General features: G+C 39.7%; 2 protein-coding genes across 2 annotated transcripts in view; one reads left to right on the top strand and one right to left on the bottom strand.

The window, feature by feature from the left end:
• Positions 1-67: 67 nt before the first annotated feature.
• Positions 68-5,307, top strand: LOC112565378 (transmembrane protein 127-like). The gene is made up of 3 exons (XM_025240802.1): positions 68-930; positions 2,073-2,243; positions 2,930-5,307. Exons 1-3 carry the CDS (start codon positions 315-317, stop codon positions 3,259-3,261), a joined length of 1,119 nt encoding a protein of 372 aa, XP_025096587.1. The 5' UTR covers positions 68-314; the 3' UTR covers positions 3,262-5,307.
• A 5,270-nt stretch (positions 5,308-10,577) lies between these two features.
• Positions 10,578-20,956, bottom strand: part of LOC112565379 (E3 ubiquitin-protein ligase MARCH5-like) — a 38,194-nt gene continuing 27,815 nt past the window's right edge. The window contains exons 5-6 of the mRNA XM_025240803.1: positions 16,863-17,026; positions 10,578-13,040 (exon numbers count right to left, since the gene is read on the bottom strand). Of these exons, the coding sequence (XP_025096588.1) occupies positions 12,894-13,040; positions 16,863-17,026 (311 nt within the window). The 3' untranslated portion in view covers positions 10,578-12,893. The remainder of the gene's footprint in view (positions 13,041-16,862; positions 17,027-20,956) is intronic.

The following is a 20,956-nucleotide window of genomic DNA, read 5'->3' as shown; positions in this document are numbered from 1 at the left end:
AATACATAATACAGTTCATCATAATACCGAGATATATGTGTACACATTCTCAACATTTCTGCAGTAGTTTTGTTTTATATTTGAATAATACAAAACGTATGTAATCAAATTACAAAACTTCGTCTCTCAACCATTATCAGGAAGCTCATTAGACTCGTAAAACAGAATTCATCACACTTGTATAACTTTACAAAGAAATTGCCCCGTCAAATCAACACGAGGCTTTCAACATTGTTTCTTTGCACATTATCTTGATGTTAGGTATCCACGTGATATTTTTTGAAAGACGTTAAAGAAGAGTGCAATTTTTGAGGATGGCAACAGGTTATGCATCAGCAGATTCAGAGGCCATCATGGATTCAGTAAACAACAATACCATGAGTAACAACAACAACAGCAGTAATGTCAACAACAATGTTACTCTCCCTGTGCCATGCAATAGTTCAGATCAGAATGGGAGTGGAAACATGAGTGCTTGTGCTACGTCAAATGGAGCTACTCCTAGTGGCAGAGAAAGTTCTGGCAGCAGAAGAAGCACATCGAGTTCTAGAGACAGTAATAGCAGCTCCAGGCGTAGTCATTCCAGTGGGCGATCTCGAAGTCGGCATCGTCGCTCTCATGGTTCCAGTCGCCGCAGCAGCCGTCATCATAGTCGCCAACGTCACAACAAGCATCGAGAGCGCAACTTTCCTTCTGCTCTTTGCAGCATGGTTGCCATTGTCATTCTGAGTACAGCTATGGCAGAACCTCGATGGATTCGCATTGAGAATGGAAGCTGTCGGGTTTCAGAAGGCAAACTGACCTATCTGGGAGCTTTCCAATTTTTGTATAATGGACACTTTGTGGAAAATGTGCATACAGTTTCTGACATGGATCAAAAGAGTATTACAGTCTTCACAGATTATAAATACGGTCCACTGGAATCAGATTGTAAGTACTTGTTTACTAGTTATCAATTCTCAGTTAGAAAAGATATAGAGAAATTCATTGCCTTCAAATTTAATTTAGTAATCCCTCGCCGCTTCGTGCTGTACCTTTCGCGGCTTCACTATTTCGCTGGTTTTTATAAGAAATTAATCTACGCTTCTTCACGGATTTTTAGCAAAATTCAATCAGTGGAAAATATATATATTTGATGAATTTTTAGATGAAAAAAGCCCAAAGTGTATAAAAATATATTATTAATATTAATTCAAACAATAAAGAAATATTATAAACAGTAAAATTAATAAGAATTGCAAACAACAGTGTGGGAATGGTTATTAGGGAAATGGGAAAGGTTTATGTAGTGTAAAAGTATAGGGGAGGGTTTATAAAGGCGTGACATGTAAAACGTTGCTCATGTGCAGATATCTCAGTTATGTGAAATTTCATGTAAGACTTGTAAAATATACTATTTAAGAAAGAGACATTATTCCATTTCTGAGCAACAATTTATCCAATAGCTGTGTAGGTTATGATTTAATGTAAATGATGTTTGACAAATTAATTACCATGCTGACTGATCACAGTACTATTAACACAACTAATGTAGCATTATTACAACAGGAAAATCACTATGTTGAGCTTATTATAAAATTAATCAAGTGATAACTAGCTCCATAATTGTCCCCATACAAATGTATTCGCTTTACTAAGCGGCATTATGTCTGATATCAAAAGAATTTCTTTTTTTGATTGGCTATGTCAGAAGAAATCTAGTGTTTGTTACAAAAGCTTGGATGCAGGCAAACATAGCTTTTGTGAGTTAGGAGTTTAGTTTTTATAAGATATGGGACCAAATTTAGTGATTAAGGATTAAGCATGCAGAATGCAGTATCACTTAAAACATGATTAGTTCAATTCTGGTACCATGCAATGAAGCAGTACTCGGTGTCGGTTTCTGTAAAATTCTAAAAATGCAGTGGCTGACAAGGCCCACTATTTCATCTTTAAGACTTGGTTGTTATGTCAAAAGCAGTTTAAGACTTTTTAAATTCATTTCTCGTTGAGCAAAAGAGATGCTTAAATGCATGAACTTTGTTCTTAAATTATTTGTCATTGGCGCCAATTGTATTGTTTGGTTTATGCAGGTATGTTCAACTGCATCACAGACCGAGGTGTCCTGCTGTTCAAGGCAGTCATTGCCTTCACATTTATGGCAATTATCTGCTCTCTGTGTTCATTCTTGATTGATCTCATTGGACCATCTCAGCGCTTTTTTAAGCTCATACGCCGCAGCTCCATCTTCAATGTCATCACAGGTAAGACCTCTCATTTACCAATATGGTGCAGATTGATAGTAGATCCCACCACATACAGTGTTCATTAGGGCTTGTCTTAGCATGAAAGCCAGAAGAACAGCAAATGGTCACCATGTAGAAAAGAGATATGCTATTCAAACTTAGTGCAACATCTTGGAGTAACCAAGAAAGTAAAGACTTAATCTGCCCTACCATAGTCTCTTTTTATTTAAAGGTGAAGGTAAAGGTCATCCCCTAACCTTTTCATATTGGTGTGGTGGGGGGAGGTGTTAGAGACCTCACTTTGCTCGGGGACAGCTTTTCATGAGGGTAATGTCCATCTCCTTTCCCTCGCTACCTTAGCTTCCCCAACTCTGTATGGAGTCAGGTACCCATTCCCGCCAGCTGAGTTTACTAGGGGAAGTTTGCTGCGCTAATCAGGTATTAAACCAGAGTGCATTCAACAGATGCCAGCGCTCTAACCACTCAGCTAGCCACTTCCCCAAGGTTTTTCTTATGCCTGCTTTTTATTATGGTACCTTATACCAGTTTTTAAGCAAATGTTACCTTTTTATTTACTACCATGAATTCATCATTTCTTTGCTTGAGTTTGGACATGTCACAATTTTTATCTGTTTGCAACACTACAGTAAGAATTCCTGTTTGAGCTTTCATTTTGATAAACTATTTATGTTTCTTATTTCCAGTGATCCTATGCGTGGTGGTAACATTGTTTATGTACTGGATCACAGTAGTTGTCTTGACACTTCAGCAAGAAGTCGAAAGTACTGAGGTGCAAGTGTCCTTTGATGTCAGCTTCTATCTCATCACTGCAGCAGGTGTAACCTCTGTTGTGGCGGTTGCTTTCAGCTGCTTGCGTCGTTACCCTCTGACCGAGAATGAAGCTCCTACAGCACGAACCATCTTAGACGATCAGTTCAACGAGGACACTGAAAATCTTCTGTCCCTTCCTCCACCAACCTTTCATAACCTTTCCCCTATGGCACACCTTCCACCTCCTCCACCATACACACCTTAAAGTATTCATTTCCATCCAGGACATTGTAAATACCATAAAATATTGTGTAAATTGTGTACAATAACAAACACTATAAGAGCATTCAAGAATTTTGTTTCCTACCATTTTTGGTGAAATCTGTTTTGAGGTATAAAACTTTTTTTTTTATATAAGAGATTTATGGGGTAGAATGTATTTTTTAAAGTTCTAATTTCCAAATTTATGGAGTGTGACTAATGAGTTATGAAATTTTCCTTATTTAGGTCTTTAATCAAGTATAAACAAGGTCGAATAATAGAATGGTGTTTGCCTTGTGTGTGCATTTGAATGATTGCTTAACATGATGAGGACCAGCCACTTGTGCATGATGTCCATTTCTAAAGCACATGAATCTGTGTCAAATCATATCAGTTTAGACAATTACTAATAAGAAAAGCTATGTGAAAGAATGTTTCAGTGGTGATAGAGATGATTTATGTTATATCATAGGTCTGATGTGAGATAGCTGGCTGCGAGTACAATCTTTACAAGGAAACTGTAAAATTTAGAAAGGAATTTTTACTCAATTATTTTATTAACCAGCTGTAGTTATTAGTTGCATAATTGTCATAGAGTGGCCAGCTGTGTACGCATGTGTGTGAGTTTGTGAAGAGTCATTCATCACCGATCTTTTTCTTTTAATTAAAATAATCTACACAGCAGAACATTTTTAATCGGAACTAGACAGTGGCATGATCATTGTTGGTTTTAACAAAGTCTGACTGCTAAAAATCATCATGCACTTTTCATCCAGACATATTTCCCAAATGTTTATATCATGGTTGTGCAGCAGCATGTTTCATTTTTGTGACAATATATTCCAACAGTTTTTAATGTGGCTGAGGGATACGACTTGCTTCACTGTTTATATTGTCTTAAGTACTGGTTTATGTAGACCTTGTTACAGAAATGTTGCTTTACATCATTTATTTCAAAATGATTGAATGGATCAACGATATACTTTAGATTTGTGGTGGTGAAAAGATCGAGACTGATTTATTAACTGTAAATATTGATTATGCCATAATCAGATACATTCTTTTATAATTAGCACAATCCTTTACTAGTAGTCATTGTCTTACTGGTATGTCGGAGATCATCGCAGCAGTCTCTCGATAAGTGATCATGTATTCTAATCTGAATATGTCAGAATTGCAGTGAAAAATTCTAAACAATTCTTACAGAGCTTAATTACAAAATTACAGCTTAATGAATGTTTAATTATTTACTGAAAACAAAGATAGAGTAATCCAGCTATTTGTTTTCCTCCTAGATGTGGTACATTTGTCAACCAGTAGGTACAATCAGTCTCTTAGGAAGTGCAAACACCTGTGATCTTTTTTCTGACAAGATCAGAATCTATTATTGTGTTTGTCCTGTCCATTCTAAACAGGTCTATTGTCTATGTTCCACAAGATATCATCTGTAAAAAAACACACTAATTGTAGACACAAATGGTTTATAGCTTTTTGTATGCATATTATATAGATTAATAAAAATATTGTATTTGACATGAGTTAGTTGTGATATGGCCTAATACTGGTGCACTGTATGCTTAATTTTGTTTGCCCTGTTGAAGGGTTTATTTTGTTGTGAATATTTGCCTTTACAGTTCATGCTTTCTCATGCTTGCGTTTCTGGTCACTTTTGATTTACATGTTGGATAAACCACCCTAGTTTAGGGAGGCACTCAGCGGGTAAAATTTACCTGACAGACAAGCTATTTCTTGATCCATGAGCTATTGAGACAGTGAAGCTAAGTAACCAACCAACTATAGAAATATCTAAAAAATGAGTGGCCTTGTATGGCCAGGGTTACACCTGTTGCGTAAACAAACCCCCCTTCCCAGGAAAAAAAGCAGCAAAAAAGTCAGTTTTATCCACTTTGAACAGGAAATATCAGACAAGAAATCAACTGAAAAGATCGATTCTATTTTGTATTTAGTGTTTGTAAAGACTGCGATGAAAATAATATTTATGGAACAAACTGTTGTTTGTCCAATTAATTTATGATTTTTAAGTGGTCTCGAAAAATATTATCTGTGGGAATCGTACACTTTTTTTCAAATAAGTTCAAAAACAGTCTCTGAAAGCAAGGTTTATCAGGAGATCATCTAGCCCAGCGGTTCTCAAACGGTGAGGCACGCGATGTGCTTCCAAGTAGGGCACAAAGATGGTCATTTTTTAAAAGTTTCTTATACCGGTATTAGTGAAATTAGCTTACATTGCTGGCTAAGTGGGGCGTGAGGACGTACCTTTGTTCGTCAGGGGCGCGTCACAAGTAAAAGGTTGAGAACCGCTGATCTAGCTTATAGCCTGAGGGTTGGAGGTTAAGAAAGACCAACCCACATCTTGGGAACGCTTTATTTTAGCTTGTATGGTAACTGAATTAGCCTGTCACAAGGAGCTAACCTGCTGGGTAAATGTGCTTCACGAATAGTAACTCACAGGGTTCCCAGGTCCTTGCAAGGTCCTTTTAAGTCCTTTTATATTGAATTTTCGCCAAAAGGCCTTTTAAGTCCTTTTATTTGCCATGCGGTCCTTTCAAATTCTCACACAGGTCCTTACATTTTCTCTGTGACCCTTTTAAGTCCTTTTTATCGATAAAATATTACCACAAATTTATTTCCGGAGTCGACTTTGGCGCAAAATACCGACGATTTTTCGCCGCATGTTGGTCTACACATCTGTACAACACTAGTTGCCCTTCCGTATTCGCAAAAAACACTCTTTTTTCAAAAGGTCTTCAGAAACTTGCTCTTTCTTGAACTTTGATCTTCTAGTACTACTGTGCATAGCTCTATTTCTCTCTCTCTTCCCGTTAGAGTGTGTGTGCGAGAGAACGACACGTGAACTGACTTTTGTATTACACCAAAGAATGGCTTTCAGGTTTTGCAATTATATTACTTAGATTTCTAGAAAACTTGGAACATTAACGGTGTATGTTATCAGCGCGCTAAGGACACTTTTTAAGTTATCTAATCTAAATATGGCAGACAGGCATCAAAATTAACTCTTTGATTATTTATTACTAGGAATACATGTATTTGAGAACATAGAGAAGACCACAGATTCATAAATAATACATCTTTCCGACCACACAAGAGAAAAACTTAAGCATTGATGACTGTCACTTAGGTCCTTACGAATGCATGAAAGGTCCTTTTAAGGTCCTTTTAAGGTCCTTTTTTGGCACCATCCCTGATCCCTGGGAACCTACTCAGTAGTAAGAGTTTTGTGTACTCTTATGGTTTATGTTGATTTTCCTTTGAATTCACCAAAAGATAGTAGTGTACAATCATCTACAATTGACCCACTGAGATCAAAGGTTGATGTTGATGTGAATTTTCTTAAGAAATTTTTGCCTATATCAGCTTTGCATTTCTTTGCTGTAAATAAGTTTTAGATTTAGCTCACTGAAAATTGTCTCCTTTTTCAATTCTTGTTACCTACAGATATCTCTGCTGCAGTGCACACATGCATCCTGCTCTGGCTAACACTCTGTTGTGGCTTGAGCAGTGACAAAATTCATATTTTAGTAAAAGCAAACTGATGGTTCTGTGTGATATATAGATGACAGGTTGTATGGTCCAATTCTGTCTAGTTACATATGCATTTTTGGCCAGGCTTTTAGTTTAAGAGATTAATTTAGCAGACCCATTCATCAAAGTTTGTTTGCAGCCTCCTCTGGATTGACTATATATTTGTTGCATTATTCGTGTGTTGTGATTCCCTGTATTGTATTGATGTGACTAGTAGTGTTACTAAGAACAAGGGTCATCCAGACACATCCTTTTCTTCCACCATTTATTTCCTGGAAACACTTTATGCAAGTGCATTCACTTTTCTTTCTCTTGTTAAAACACGCACAGAGGTGCACGAAAGCATGGGAATTTTCTGTAGCATTTCAGAAAATATAGGCTTTTACAATTTTATGTAACTGGCTATAGCCACCCTCTTGAAGTTGATTGCATTTAGACTAGCTCCCTTCCATGCATTCTTACAATTATTTTTCCTATTTGTGGCTTTTAGTTCATGGTGTTGGGCAAAAGAAATTGTGAGAATCTAATTTTTTTTCAAAATAATGTACATAATTTAAAATTACAAGTTTCATTAGCATGCTTTGTCAACAGATGTTAGTGTCATCAAATGACAAATGCAGCATTTAATTTTGTTGTGTGGCATACTGAAATATTAGAGAATGTTGGTATTTGATATTTCTTGAGTCCTGTGTCAGTGTTGATGCAGAATGCATGCAAGACCAAAGAACGTATCGTTTGTTAGAAGTCTTCCCCATCTTTTCCTTTCTCAAGAAATATACCACCATGATCACAGTTAAGTAGCTTAATTAATCAGCTTTGTTCTGTGCATAATGGCCGATATTTATTGGTATTTATGTGTGTGTACTTAACATATTGGTTGATGACCTTTCACTTTGCTTGGTCACCCCTCTTATTCTTGTAAGCCACCAGCGAAAACTGTCCCTTAGTGAAACAGGGAAATCAATTGTAAGGCGATTGGTGTCAACTACTTTGCAGGTGGCCTATGTTGTACAGCAACCTAATTTTTCATCGATTTCCAACACTGCAACATTTGCTTGCACAGTATCTCACCTAGCTGGATCAAAACTTGTGTCCATTCAAAATGTTTTACTTACGATCACTGTATCATAGACCTACTCTGAACTTGTGAACTGTAATGGATTTTATCAGCTGTGTTTTCAATGAAAATTAAAATAGTTTTGATCAGATCAGCACAAGTAAAACATATTTCCAAAAGCATTGAAACAAATAGGCTTACAGTCTTTGTGACTGAAGACACTGATGTTTCAAAGTATATTTCTACCTAGCATCAAATGACAATGTGTTTTACTACATGAGATATGAACTGTGGCCATTTTGTATATTGTTTAGTTTTATTTTATTCATTCTCTCCATGTCATCATGTGATAAATGCTTTTGTTGTGATGCAGTACAGGAATTCTGAAAGTGATTGTCCTTTACTTGTACTCCACTCATCTTCATGATCAGTTAAAGGAAATAAAGGGGGATAAACTACTCTTCTTATCTGTGCAGTAAGTTTCAAGGAATGCATTGTCTGGTCCTTTTTTTTTTCACGGATATCTTTTAATACATACATTTAAGAAACACTTTATAAACGTGTACTAGGAATTGTATTACATTGTTCACTGTGCAACGTAAAAATTCTGCTCTGAAAAAATACTTGCCTGTAAAACCACTAAACAGTTATTTAATGCTAGCAACAGTCTGCTTGGAAAAACCGCAGGTACTCCACTCCCGTCAGTATTTCCTGCTTAAGAACTCCCACAAAAATTTGCTGATTTCTTCACCAGTTAGATTGTATCGATACACCAGAAGCTGTAATTCCATCTTCATCTGTGTCAGATACAGTTTACAATGGTCCTAAGTTGTGTGGTTTTGAGCCATTTAGTGAACAGTTTGTTGAGAAAATTTGTCTAATTAGTAGCCCCAAAACATGTGAACTCGATCATATTCTCTGCTTGTCGATTGTCGAGATGTCCTGTTACTACATGTAACATATATCATTAATGCTTCTCTCACGTCTGGGCACTTTCCTCCCAAGTTCAGGTCGTCTAATGTCCACCCATTCATAAAGAAACCATCTTTAGATCATAACTGCATAAGCAATTACAGGCCAGTTTCAAACCTATCCTTTCAATCTAAAGTTCCGGAAAAGATTGTTCTTTCCTAGCTTATTGTACATATGTGGAGTTTGATATTCATGTTGCTTTGCCTTGGCTTTGATTCTGTCTCATGGACAGAACCCAGTGTGTGAAGGTTGTTCACTCAGATGCTTCTGTCCTGAGATATGGTGTCCCACAGCGATCTGTATTGGATCCAATACATTTTGTGTTATATACCTCCCCTCCATCGGATGTGATGTCACACCATGCCATGTCACATGTGAGTTATGCTGATGATACATCACTTTATCAGTCAGCTCCACTTACTGAACTCTCTGGACTACTGACATGGACACAGGAATACATAGCTGTTGTAAAATCCTGGATGCTCCAAAAGAGACTGCAACTGAATGACTATGAGGCTGAACTGTTACTTGTCCAAAGAAATTTCTGAGACCTCTTTCTCTCCCTCAGTTTCTGTCTATAAACAACTCAATTATTCCTTTCTCCACCTTGTCCATGGCTTGAGTGTCATTTTCGATCAGAGTTTGACTTTTTATCAGCATGTTTCTTGTGTCTGCAGAAATGCTTACCTTCAACTTTTTAGGATCAGTACCGTTTGTCATTATCTCATCACTGATGTAACAAAAACTCAAATCAGTGCCTTTGTGCTGTCAAGGATGGACTATTGTAATTCTCTTTTAGCTGGAATTCCCGAGTATCTTCTTGGCAGACTTCGCCTCATCTGCAGACCATCTAGACACGAACATATGTTACCTATCACTCACTCTCTCTTTACTGGCTGCCAGTCGTAGACCATATAAACTTTCCACTTTGACCTACTCGGCACTAGTCTTCGGTACCTCTCTGAACTCACTCCCATCTATACACCCACAGAACTTCTTCACTCATCTTTTGACATAAAGCTTCTGCGAGTCCCACTAAGACAAAGACGTATGGACAGAGGTCCTTCTCCTACCAACCCCCATCAACTTGCAATGGATTATCTGTCAGGCTTTGTCACTCTGATTCTCCTACGAATTTTTAAGTCTAAACTTTTTAGAATGGCGACTTCACTTTGACCCTCTCCTGACCCTGACACATGTTATGTGTCTGTAAATTACTTTGTGTATGAATGTTGTAGAAGTGAGCGTGTATAATTTACTGTCAGTATGATTTTGTGTTGTGGAAGTGAGCATGTATAACTTGTCTGTAAATTACTTGTGTACGATTTGAGTATATATTGTAGAAGTGAGCATGTCTGTTATACACAAACATGGGTGGATGGTTGTTAATGATTTAGTCTGTGTATGATTTATGTAAAGCACTATAAGCAAATCTTTATAAAAGTGCTAAGCAAATCCTCATTATTATTATTATTAACATAAAGCAGGCAAAATATAGGGAGCTTATTTAATAAATAATTATTTAATAGCTGTAATGGAAAGTATAAGATAAGATCCACTTGTCCTGTTTTAAAGCATCATGGGGTTTTTTTCTGTTTGTTTTTTGTTGTTGTTTTTTTGTGTTTTTTTGCAAGGTCATTTCATTTAATTGAGCACATATATCACACAGAATCACAACCAAAGCAAGTCACACTCTTTGCACTGATCAACAATAATAAAGAAATAGGCATACTTCCTCAAAATTAAATTCAATTTCAAATATTTTTCTTTGAGTAAACTCAAAATTGCATTTGGGTTGTAATGGTAACTTGGTTTAAATATTTATGGTCTTTAAATATAGGCTACATATTGGGCACAGCTTATTGTTTAGAAGTCGGGGATTGGACAGAAATCTTCTTTAATCAAATCTTAAAACAAATGTAGAAAACAGTCTGATTGCAAACAAAAGCTCATGCCTCAATGCTAGTTAGGGGTGTGTTAGGGGCTTTTATACCTGTAGTCATCTTTTAAGATTGGATAATAGTTTAAGTAAAGGAATGCAATAGAAATATTGCATGCCATTTCTTTTACAAAAGGGCGCTATGCTAGCAGATTTGTGAAGGTGTCCATGTCATAAAAAGACTGAACCATGCATAAAATTCCATAAGACAATTTAACCAACAGACAATTTAAACATCCCATTCACAGTAAAGGCGTTGCTGTGCAACACAAAAAAACCCAACAAATTTTCACATCTCCCTCTTGCACTAGCAGAATTGATGCAAGGTAAATCTGTTAACTGCACAAGCAATCAACCAAAGTAATTATACTTCACATCTGGTAATGACCACAATTATCACATACAAATAGTCAAAACAATTTCTTTTAATGGGCATTCAAAGCGTAGTCCTCTATGTTGAAAATCACAACTCTTTCTGCAATATATGAACATAGGTTTCTACAAGGTATGTTTGATGTTTGAATGATTGATAATGTTTGTTTTTGACCGTTAGGCAAAGCCTTCAAGATGAAAGGCTTTCAAAATTATTGGTTATGCACTTGAACCAAGGTAGCCCTGAAGCATATGAATTAGATGTGAAAGCACATTAACTCAAACACATTTTCAAAACATTTATCAAGACAATAGCCCCCTGTTTCCTCATTACAAAACTTTGACACTGAAATCTGTTTATAATTCAAATTGAATTCGTAATGCAGCTGACATTAATATGCCAACTTGTCCACATGCATTAAACATAATTAGAAAAACCCTCACCCTCTCGTTACAGACTATTTTTTTTTAATATATACAAACATAATTTATGTGCTGCTAATGTTATAGATGATAATATTCCTATTTGCATTCCACTGTCTAGTAGGAAGGAATGGTTTGACCCAGGGTAGGAGGTGAGGGTACTTGTCTGGCCAGATGGGAGCAATTAGCTAAGCATGACTGCTAGAGTAATTGGCACCACATTCCTCACCTCTTTCCATCGGTTGAACCATTCTTTCCAGCCTTAAAATAAAAGTTCCACCTTCAAAAGAGTTTTAATTTTGGAAAACAAAATGATGCATAGTGTTCATGTTCCAACCTATAAACTTAGTAAACATTTCCAAAGCACTCAAACACAAATCTCATTACCAGAAATACTGCATTCTCTCATAAGATTTTCTTTTTCGTGCTAAGTTACTGGTTGGCTTTTTCTTCCCTGATAACTGGTGAAATGTGGTTCACTTTATTGTCCAAGACATGCAGACACATACACAAATACTCCTCTACACCTACAGACATAATCATAAACACAGGATATTTGCATCCTCATAAGGAAGTATTTATACCAACACAAATGAATATGCATACAAAAACTGACAAACATGGAGACCCATGTACTCCTTTCCATGCTATGATGCAAAAATATAATAAGAGTTCGTGTGAGCGAGAATGCATATTGCTTCTGTATATCCACACAAAAACAAAGGAAACACATGCTCCAATTTAATCAACCAAAACCATAAAAAAATAAAGAAAACCTTCTCAGCATAAGAAGATGACAAAAAAATATGCTGTATTCCAAAAATTCTCTTCTTGTAGGCAAAACAAAAATTAAGAGTTTAATTTGGTTTTCATGGAAATTCTGGTGCTCAAGTCTTTGGATTTGCTTTATATTTGCCTAAAAAAAACCATGTAAATAGAAATTTCAACTGTATGATGAAGATTTTCTCCTGAAGTACTTTAACCACAATTTGTATGGATTAAAACTTTCAGTGAAACTACTAAAAGTGAAGTATGCCTCCTCAAAAAATATTAAAACATTGCTATGTAGGCATTAATTCACCAGAAAAGAATGTGCTTAGAAACTAGACTTCCTCATAAAAATACCTGTTAAGAGGAAAGTACTGAATATGCAGAAATCTAACTCTTCCACACTTAAAAACGTTCAGCAGTCGCCACAATCTGGCACACAAGCTTCTCTAATGACACAATCATATAGATAACCTCTCAAACTGTTTCATTGTATTTAACTTTCCCACAGACATGCTCTCGTGCTAACAGTTCATTTTCATTAGGAACTGACTGGTGTGGATGCACTTGATGCTGGAAATGGTTCTCCATTATAGTCCAAAATGACACGATTGGCCTGTCGATGGTATTGGCTCTGTTTGTAGTAGATCTTAAGAACACCTTTGATAGCAATGAAAGCGATGCCACCCTGTCAGAAACAAATTACATTCACCTTTTCCATTCTACTACCAATATAATCAAACCAATATTTACTTCTGTCCTTTTAGCAGGACTAAAATGTTTATACACATCTTAATTTTTAATCAATTTAATCGAAGAACTAAACATTCTACTTGTTGACTACAGGCTCACATCAGGGTAGGCTACAACGTCAGCTTGACGCCAGTGGCCAAACGCACGCTTACCTCCCTTGGATTGGATGCTCTATTGTGTGAGCGCATCACGAGAAAATAAAGCTAACCAGAACAAGACAAAATTCAGGTTCTTTTTATTTTGATAATCTTATTAATCAAAATGATACTTTTACTATTTTAAATTAAAACTGAAAAACGTTAATGTGTACTAAGTACTATCCCTGAATTACGATTCTTAACTCCCGGGCAATGCTGTCTGTCATGCTAACCGTCATGTGACGTCTTGTACGTGATGTCGCGCGTCACAAGTAGACATTATTATTATTACATTAGTGAGTCAATAAGGAATTCCGTGGAAACCTTGTAATGATGATGATGATGATGATGATGATGATATGACGACGATGATGCATGATGTGTGGTATCGTTACTAGAAACGGATCACTGGAAGGCTCAGAACAGTTAAATAACGGGTTAGACGGCGACCATCGACGATCCAGAAAAAAAAGGAAGATAAAACTCGGGAATGCTAGGGTTTATTATCCACTGAATAACTCTTAAAAAAGTAACTATCAGTCTTAGAGACCGTTTCTTTGCTAAAAGGGGAGGAGAGGCCCTCCACAGCTCTTACACCTGCCGAACACTGGTACTGCTACACGCGCACCCTATGCTATGCTCATGTGTTTGTTATGCTCATATCATGTTTGTTATGCTCATGTTATGTTTGTATATGTGGTTGGGTTCGTGAGCAAAATAAAAATTTCTGTCTTGGACTTCCTAGGACAGACAATAAAGTTTGAGTTGGTTTGACCCACGAGCACACGCACCCAGTCGCACGTGCACAGGCAAGCACGCACGCAGACATACTATGAGCATGACAGTGAGTGCTTATGTACCCCAGCGGTACACGCAAGGTCTGTGAGAGTGCGGCGTGCACCTCACAAAGCTAGCCTTATGTGCTGGCGAGAGAAGATGCGGGGTTAGGTCGGCCGTGTTATCTGCTTATCGTCTGGCGGAACGAGCTGCAGGCGCTGAGGAGGCGAGCGCCAATCGTCCGCGAAACAGTCGAGTTCTGTGTTGGCCGCAAAACTAAGTGGCAGTAACGTAGCAACCGCGTCGATGAAGGCGATGAATTTGTGGCCAGAAAAACACACAACCACACATACACAATGTGCGATTCTTATCACTGCAGCGACACACGCGTCGCAAAGCACAGTCCCTCTCTCTCTCTCTGGAAGTGGCCGGGGTGTGATGGAAGGAGAGGAGGAGGAGCGGGGTTTGGTAAAAGTCGTATGGCCGTACGGCAGCGTGCCAGCTCGCATACTCTGGAACAAGATACCCGATAGTTGAAGTGAGCAGATAACAGAGAGACGTCCCAACAGGAAGTGACGAGATTGGGGGGTTGCTGCTGACCACACCCAGTGGCCTCCCCACCTCAGCGACGGAGGAAGCAGTGGGTCGGTCTGCATGGGAGGTGCTGCCCCTCTGGATTGCGAGGTGATGTCCGTCAGAACCGTTGTTGTTTCATCCCTGCCCTCAGCAGCTCAGCTTGGACGATGTCAACGCCAGGCAACTTTCATTCCTTTAGACCTCTTGCCGTGGGACTGGTTCGTTGATTTCACGGGAGGACCTGGGTCCTCTAAGCACATTTCCCAAGGCAGGGACATGGTGGTATATCCAAGGGGTTGGGGAGAATTAGTCCGATGCTCCCAGGTGCCTGAAAGAATACTGCCTTTTCCCCTAAGTTTATGGGGAAGTAAGACGATTATAAAATACATTCCTCTTCTTTAATAGTTCATTATTCTTTAGCATTTCTTACAACTCCCATCTTTTGATCTCATCTTACAATCAACAGCTAATATTCCCTTAATCCACCTTGAATTAGCTTCTGCAAAATGAACACAGATGTTGAAGAGAGGTGGAGGAATGCGTTTTGCTTTTCTTGTAAAAGTCACTAAACGATAGCTCATGCTCGTGCGGCTGGGCCCTGGATGGCCGAGTGTGGGTGTGCAGCAAGGGAGGTGCAGGGAGGCTGCAGCACGTCACAGCATCTTGCTGTACACGCTGACTCGACACTTCCTGAGGGCCAGCACACGCTGGTAAATGATTAATGAGTGCCTGTGAATGAATTGGCTGTTCTTCTACAAGTACAGATAGTGTTTTACACTCGGGGGTTGGAGGATTGGAACCAAACTAAAAGCATTTGTTTGCTTTCAATAGAAACTGCCTTGTAGGCGAAGGTCCCTCCTCTCTCTCCCACACACACACACGCACACGGGCAAAGAATATAGTATGTGGCACTGTAGGGAGAGACGTACATAAAGTTAACATGACAGCAGGGGCCGTAGTTCTAAAGCGAGATTAAGTCGTGTCCCCAGGGCAAAACAGGGAACTTAAGCAAAAAAGTTTTGTTCTCGAAGATACAAAGTGATGTCCAGATCCTCCGGACACTACTTCGTATTTCTTTACCTCAGGGTACCTTTGCCTCCGCTGTATAACAACATATTTGGGGGTAAAATAACACCTGCGGGGGCTGGACTCCGCTTTATAACTTCGGAAACAAGATGCCTTTTGAATTCTCCATGCTGCTCCAGGGCAACGACTTATCCTCGCTTCATAACTAGCGCTCCAGGTGTTGTTCTTGTGAGGTCGTGATGTGGGTAGCCAGATGGATGCTCATGCCTAGCAGTCAGCTAAACTCCTTTTATTTCATAAACATAACTGGCAGCAAACTTAATTATACAGCAGTATAGGCAAATCTGTTCACAAACTTTCATTTACCACGAGCTTAAGAGAATTAATCTTATAATCGAGTTCAATCAACTGTTTCCCCCTCCCACCCAATTAAAGACAGGTAGCTGGTCCCCATGTATAAGTAATGCACAGGCTGCCTGCAGCCAACTTGTCTGGTGGTAGGGATGGTGCTCGAACTGATTCTTAGGCAGGTGACCTGTAAACAGCTGCACATCGAAGTGGTGTTGGGCAAGAGATAAAGCGACATCACATGTTGGTAAAAGACGAAGAAATTATGGACGGACGGACGGACAGACGGACGAAGGAACTGACAGAAAGACGGAGGCAGGTAGATAGACGGACTTCTTGTTCTGTAACAGATAACGATGAAGGCTGAGATAAATCAGTGACTTCTTGTAACACGGACAAGACAACGCCGCCCACTAGGAGATGATCAGTGACTTCTTTGCCCAAGGCGCGTCCATCCACACCAGACAGCAAAATGCCAAGGCAAGATGAGGTTGATGGTTTCTATTTCAACATCCGCCCACGGTAACCCCCCCCCCCTTCCTCCCTAACCTTTTTGTTAAAAAAAGAAAGAGGGGGGAGTGGTGCATTTCAGATCTGAGAAGCGACCGAGTGAAAACTAAACAGACAATGTGGAAAGAGTGATAGCGGCGTATGATGGCGGTGAGAACAGACAAAATCAATTTGCTGCAATAGGGAAAAATAGCAAAACCAACTCTGATCAGCCTTTCCGTGTGCCCTGGGCTAATGGACTGCGGTCCTGCAAGACTACTCACAAACTGGTAACCTGTGTGCATCTTCTTGTTGAGGACGACTACGACGATGACAAAAATAAGATGATGATTGATGGATGATGCTGATGATGCTGATGATGATGATGATGATGATGATCTCACCAGGAGTGTGCGCTGGAAGTTAGACTGCACCGAGCTGAACATGAGCTTGCCCACGATGGTGGCGATGGTGGGTAGGATGAGGGCCCCGCACAATACCCGGGTGGCTGAGATGGGGTCCGACAGCGGTACGGTCTCCGCCGGCACTCTTGACGACCTGGAATATTCTGTGGAGAGGGGTGGGATCGGTTGTGGGGGTCGGGACAGGGGGAGACAGAAAAATACCACAATGAGAAAAACAAATGCAAACGCAGTATAATCCTGCAATTTTTTTAATTCACTAAATTAGGAACAAACGCTGTTCACTCTGCAAGTCGCTAGTGATCATCACTAAATTTGCAAGCTTGGCTAAAGGGCATGATTATGTGGACACGTCTAGGAAATAGCGGAGTGATGTGACTGCCACATAGACATTTGCCAAACACAGTGATAAGTTCTGTGCATGGGACTCTTTCTCACTCAGACGAATTGTCAACAAAATGTATGGAGGACTGAAAATATACTCTTCCTGATGTTTTTTTTAAACTACAAAATAAGTTGAAAAAAAGTGAGCGGTCTGACCAGACTTGATAGAAAAATGTATATTATTCACCTGAATATATGTCGATGTGAGTCTGCGTCAGTTGTTATTGAATCTGTGTGAGGGTGTAACTTTTTGACAGAATGTAAATTATTAACTGGGGAATATTTTATTAGTAGTGCTGTAAATTTGAGCTGAATAACTATTAGATTTTAAGGGCTATATTTTATATCCAGTTTTTTTCTTTATCTGTTTTTTGTACATTGGTGCACCGGAGTTTGCTAGGTTTCGACAGCGCCAGCGACCAGGAAAACTGTTGTTTTTGTATTTTCATGTTGAAACTACAAACTTGACCGCGGAGTTCATAGAGGACTTTCTACAGAAGTGAATGTAACTGTAACGAAACACTTTATTTTTAAGGTGGGAGGAAGAGGCATTAGGGTTTGAATGTCTAAAATATATATCCAAAATACGTTAATCCTTTTGTGCATTGAATAATTTTCGTTGTATTTATTTTTGAAATTCAGATTTTTGCTGGTATTTGCTATCTCGTCCGAAAGTAACTGTAAAGCGGTCACAGTCACAGTAAAAGGTTTATTGCCAAGTAAACAAACGGTGAAGCTCGGAAGAAGAGCAAGCGAAACAGAGTCTGAAATTATGGCGGTGAAAGCAAGCATTTAAAGTTGCATTTCAGTGCTGAGCTGTTAAAGCAATTTTTAGCCATAATTACGATGAATGATTAAAGAAACCTGATGCTCCCGACACGAGATAAGCCGCACACACAGGGCTTTGCACACAGGAGGTGAACTGTCACACTACTTGTGTTTTGTACAAACATTTGCACTATTTACATTTGTTAGGTTTTGACAGACTACAAATTATTGCTTTATTTCTGCTTTGAGTTTCATGTCAGACCTCAGTGAGACATATATCAACACATCTTCATCTGCAGCTGCCTGCTTTACACAAGTTTCCAAAGGCGCACAGGAAAGTAGGGCGCGATGCTATTTTTAACATCCTTTATATGTTGTTCGTGTTTTCTATATTTGTCTTATATTCGTCCTCAGTACTGCTGTTTGTTCTTCTGTCCCTCGCATGTTGCCTATGTCTGGTTAAAGTTTTAAACGCTAAGAGTATGAGTATGCGCTATATAAATCTATTATTATCATCATCAATTATTAATTATTATTATCAACGTGAAAAGCGATACTGTTTCAGTACTGTGTTGTAGATTCTATTTCCTGAGTTACAGTAAAGTAGATGTCCTCTCCTGAACTAAATTCCTTACAACAGAACAGCTTTCCTTTTGTTTCCAAATATCACCCACACATTATTACTTTTAACAGATCATGTTTGTCGCCACGTACTGTACAGTGTTTCAACATACTGTCAACCAGCAAAGACAGGAGACAGAAAACTTGTAACATAGTTACAACATAAACATTCTACATGTCATCCTATCAGCTTTGTATGTCCAATTCAGTAGCAACACTCTGATATTATCTTCATATATATTCAAAAATAACCGCTTGAGCAGTATCGTGTATATATATATAATGACTAACCTTTACCTTTTAGCCCCTGCACTTACTGTTTGAAAGACAAGACAAGGCCTAAAAAGTGTTTTCTCAAAGTAAAATAAAACAGTTGTAAAACATAAATCTTTAGCTAGTCACAATGATATTCGACGTGTAAAAACATGAACTAAATACTCAATAAAGTTAATTAAGCCACTGGAGCTGGTCCTTAAATTTGAGCGGCCCGGTGGCGCAACGGTTAGCGCCTGTCACCAATACAGTGAAGGTTGGCTGCCCAGAGTTCATTTCTCGTCTCGGGCACGCTGTTCTTTCTCTGCACGTGGCATCTGTTTACAGGGCTGGCTGCTTGCCGTAATATAGCCTTAGTTGCTGACACGGCGTAAAACACCAAATTCCCCCGCCCCCCTGGTCCTTAAATCATTCAATCATTATATTACACAGCCTACAAAGAGAACCTTCGGGAAGCAATCATGCTTGAAAAACAAGTTTAAGAACTTCTATGAGGGAGGTACGACAAGACTGTCTCGCAAAATACGGTGGAAGTGTGCGCGTGCGCTAACGTTCTACTACGACCAGCAGCAACGCCGCCGACGATGTGGTCCACCAGGCGATTCGCTCAACAGCTGCCTCGTGTTTACTTCTCCACTTCACTCAGGGGGAAGGGAAAAGGAACGGAGGGGGTGGAGCGGAGGAAAAGTTCGATCGGCATAACTGTCAAACGATTGCTGATATCTCTCTCTCCCCTCCCCCGCCACCCTCCCTGGCAATAAAAGGGAGATGCTTTAAATAAGACAGTGCACGGTTGCGCGCCGCTTGCTTGTGGAAGCGGCGATTTTATGAGTGATACTCAGGTCTCCTCAAATATTTAGTGGCGCCCGTCACCCGCGGCTGCTGCGTCCCTCCAGCCTCTCGTCCTGCTGCACGGCACGGCGCACTGGGTGCACGCAGCACGCGCCGCCTCCTCTTGAACACCAACGGCAACATTTGCGCACCAGGCACTTCTCAAAAGGGAGCAGATTTCATTTCAATCGGATTACCATGCTGCATTATTGTTCGTTTTTTATGCAAATACAGGAGCGCTAGCATGCAGGTAAAGCCTCCCTGTCGTAAACTGGATGTAACATGAACGAACAAGTTCTTTCGGTTCGACAGAAAATATGTGCAGAGAAAGAGAAACAAAACCAGCATATAAACAAACACTTCTCGTGGTGTCACGTGGGTTTCTCTATCCCCCAGATAGCTTTGATGACAGTAAGCGCCACGATTATCAATCACCCTCTCATCGTGCCCGTTGACCTAAAAGGAAGTGTGCGTGTGTGTCCTCTACTCGTTCGCCTCAGCAAGAAATCAAATCTCTCATCCCAGCCCAGCCCCCATCAACCCCCCATCATCCACAGACGAGCAGCTGTCAGTGGAAAACAAGGCATCATAGCTGGGGGTGGGGAGGATATGACCCCTGCTGTCTTCTCCCTCTCTCTCTCTTTCGCCGACATTGCAAAATAATATATTATTTTCTTTCCCCCAAACGCTTGTCTCGGAGGCGTTCCTCAGAACGAAAGCCTCCTGCACACTTCTATGTGGATTAGCAGGATCACCATTCTCCTCCACCCACACACAGACTCTCCCTCCCATTCCCCATCATGCGTGATGAAAAACGGTCGGTTAGTAACAAAATCACGGGTATCCTTTACCTACCCGCCCACCTGAAACTGCGCGACGGAAAGCAGAAAAGAAGCGCGGGTTGCAAGAGACCACGTGACCGCTGGACTTGCAAACACCAGCAAGTGTGTGTGTGTCGGTGGGTAGTGAGGAACAGGGGGGATGTGGAGCAGTGTGCACGGTGCCCACAAGCAATCAAGAGACACAGGGAGTGTTCGACGGAGACAGCAAGTAAAGACAGGGGAGGTGGAGGCGAGGCGGAAGCAAAGAAGAAAGGAAATTTACCAAGCTTCTCCTGAAAAAAATGTGTTTTTTTTTCAACCGCCACCGTATTCTGTTCCATCTGGGTAGCAACTGGCCGCTAAAACCCACACGTGGAC

The sequence above is a fragment of the Pomacea canaliculata genome, linkage group LG5, assembly GCF_003073045.1.
Source record: "Pomacea canaliculata isolate SZHN2017 linkage group LG5, ASM307304v1, whole genome shotgun sequence".
Taxonomy (NCBI): Eukaryota; Metazoa; Mollusca; class Gastropoda; order Architaenioglossa; family Ampullariidae; genus Pomacea; species Pomacea canaliculata.
This window is presented reverse-complemented; position numbering and strand designations above follow the sequence as displayed.